At 49.6% G+C, this 1,648-nt stretch overlaps 1 protein-coding gene across 1 annotated transcript in view; it reads right to left on the reverse strand.

Annotated features, from left to right (window-relative positions):
* Window positions 1-1,648, reverse strand: part of hdc (histidine decarboxylase) — a 6,035-nt gene that overhangs the window by 2,735 nt on the left and 1,652 nt on the right. The window contains exons 3-7 of the mRNA XM_016537261.1: window positions 1,133-1,246; window positions 889-1,011; window positions 656-796; window positions 404-547; window positions 240-306 (exon numbers count right to left, since the gene is read on the reverse strand). Of these exons, the coding sequence (XP_016392747.1) occupies window positions 240-306; window positions 404-547; window positions 656-796; window positions 889-1,011; window positions 1,133-1,246 (589 nt within the window). The remainder of the gene's footprint in view (window positions 1-239; window positions 307-403; window positions 548-655; window positions 797-888; window positions 1,012-1,132; window positions 1,247-1,648) is intronic.

Raw genomic sequence — 1,648 nt, forward strand, 5'->3', positions numbered from 1 at the left:
CACACACACACAGAGATACACACACACACACAGAGATACACACACACAGACACACACTTTACTGACAAATAGCTCGGTAATTCATGTGCTGCACAACATTCACAAGCACTTAAACATCCTGATATATAAATATGGTTTATATTATTCAAAATTATGGTGCACAAGCAGAGTTTTTCAGTGCAAGAGAAGCTGATGCTTTTTAAGAAGAGTTCAGCGACTCTCTGATTCATGACACTTACAGACAGGGCCGAGCTCATCCAGACGGTCAAACGAACACACACCGGTGGAGCCGAGCGTCGCACACAGCTGCAGGACACACACACACACACACACACACACACACACTCAGTCACACGGCAGCACAGTAACCAACTCAATGGCTGATTAGCTGAGGCTCATTCACCATCACAGGCACGAATCCTCTCCTGCGGTCCTCCTCGATGGCGTGCTGAAGGGTTTCTCCACGCAGAGAAAACGCCTCGTCCGTCTCCAGGAATCTGATCTTCACCAGAGTGATCAGACCGGCCTTCTCCACTGACGAATGAGCCTACAGAACAAAACACACTCATTCATGATGAACCCCAAGACACTTTCAGAAGGAACCGTCAAAGAGCAGCATCGTGTGAACAGGTCGTTCTGATTGCTGGTGAAGCACCTGATCGGAGGCGTATGCGATGAGTCTGGAGTTCAGCACTGACTCGTCCGTGTCGGCGTGTGTGCATTCACTCTTCATCTGCAGGATTCGGTCTTTCCTCGCGGCGAGCAGAGCGACCAGCGTACACTCACTGACCGTACTCTACACACAGCAATGACTTACAGACATTTCTACTGTAAAAGTCACCAGAAAACATGCAGATTGGCACGTCAGTTGTGATGTGTGTTTTATACCTGCAGGATTCCTCCTCCGCTGCTCTGTGGATGATGGTGTAAATAATGATCTGGCAACCCGAGCGCTTTACACAACCAGTCCAACACACACATCTCCAGCTCAGTGCACGCTGGACTAGATGCCTGCACAACACACACACACACACACACACACACACACACACACACACACACACTATTCAACATGACGCGTAAGGCTGACATAGAGATTGTTGTGTGTGTATATGTGTGTGTGTGTTTTTACCCAGGTGAAGCCGAGGCAATTGATGGCGTCTGCCAGCATGTCACCCAGCAGAGACGGCCATGAGGTGAGCGCAGGGAAATACGCATGCATGTGAGGACTCTGCCAATGAACAACCTACAGACAGACAGACAGGAGCATTACAGCATACTGGAGTTCAACAGGACAGACAGACGCGGAGACAGACAGATGGACGGAGAGACAGATAGATGAACAGACAGACGGACGGATCACACAGACAGAAGGACGGACGGATAGACGGAGAGACAGACAGCAGGACAGACAGACAGATGCAGAGACAGACAGACAGGAGCATTACAGCATACTGGAGTTCAATAGGACAGACAGGATGCAAAGACAGACGGAGAGACAGATGCACAGACAGACAGATGAACAAACAGACAGACGGACGGAGAGACAGACAGACAGACGGACGGAGAGACAGACAGATGGAGAGACAAACAGATGCACAGACAGACAGATGAACAAACAGATGCACAGACAGACAGACAGACAGAC

Source organism: Sinocyclocheilus rhinocerous, unplaced genomic scaffold (assembly GCF_001515625.1).
Source record: "Sinocyclocheilus rhinocerous isolate Xijiao unplaced genomic scaffold, SAMN03320098_v1.1 scaffold4111, whole genome shotgun sequence".
Classification (NCBI taxonomy): domain Eukaryota; kingdom Metazoa; phylum Chordata; class Actinopteri; order Cypriniformes; family Cyprinidae; genus Sinocyclocheilus; species Sinocyclocheilus rhinocerous.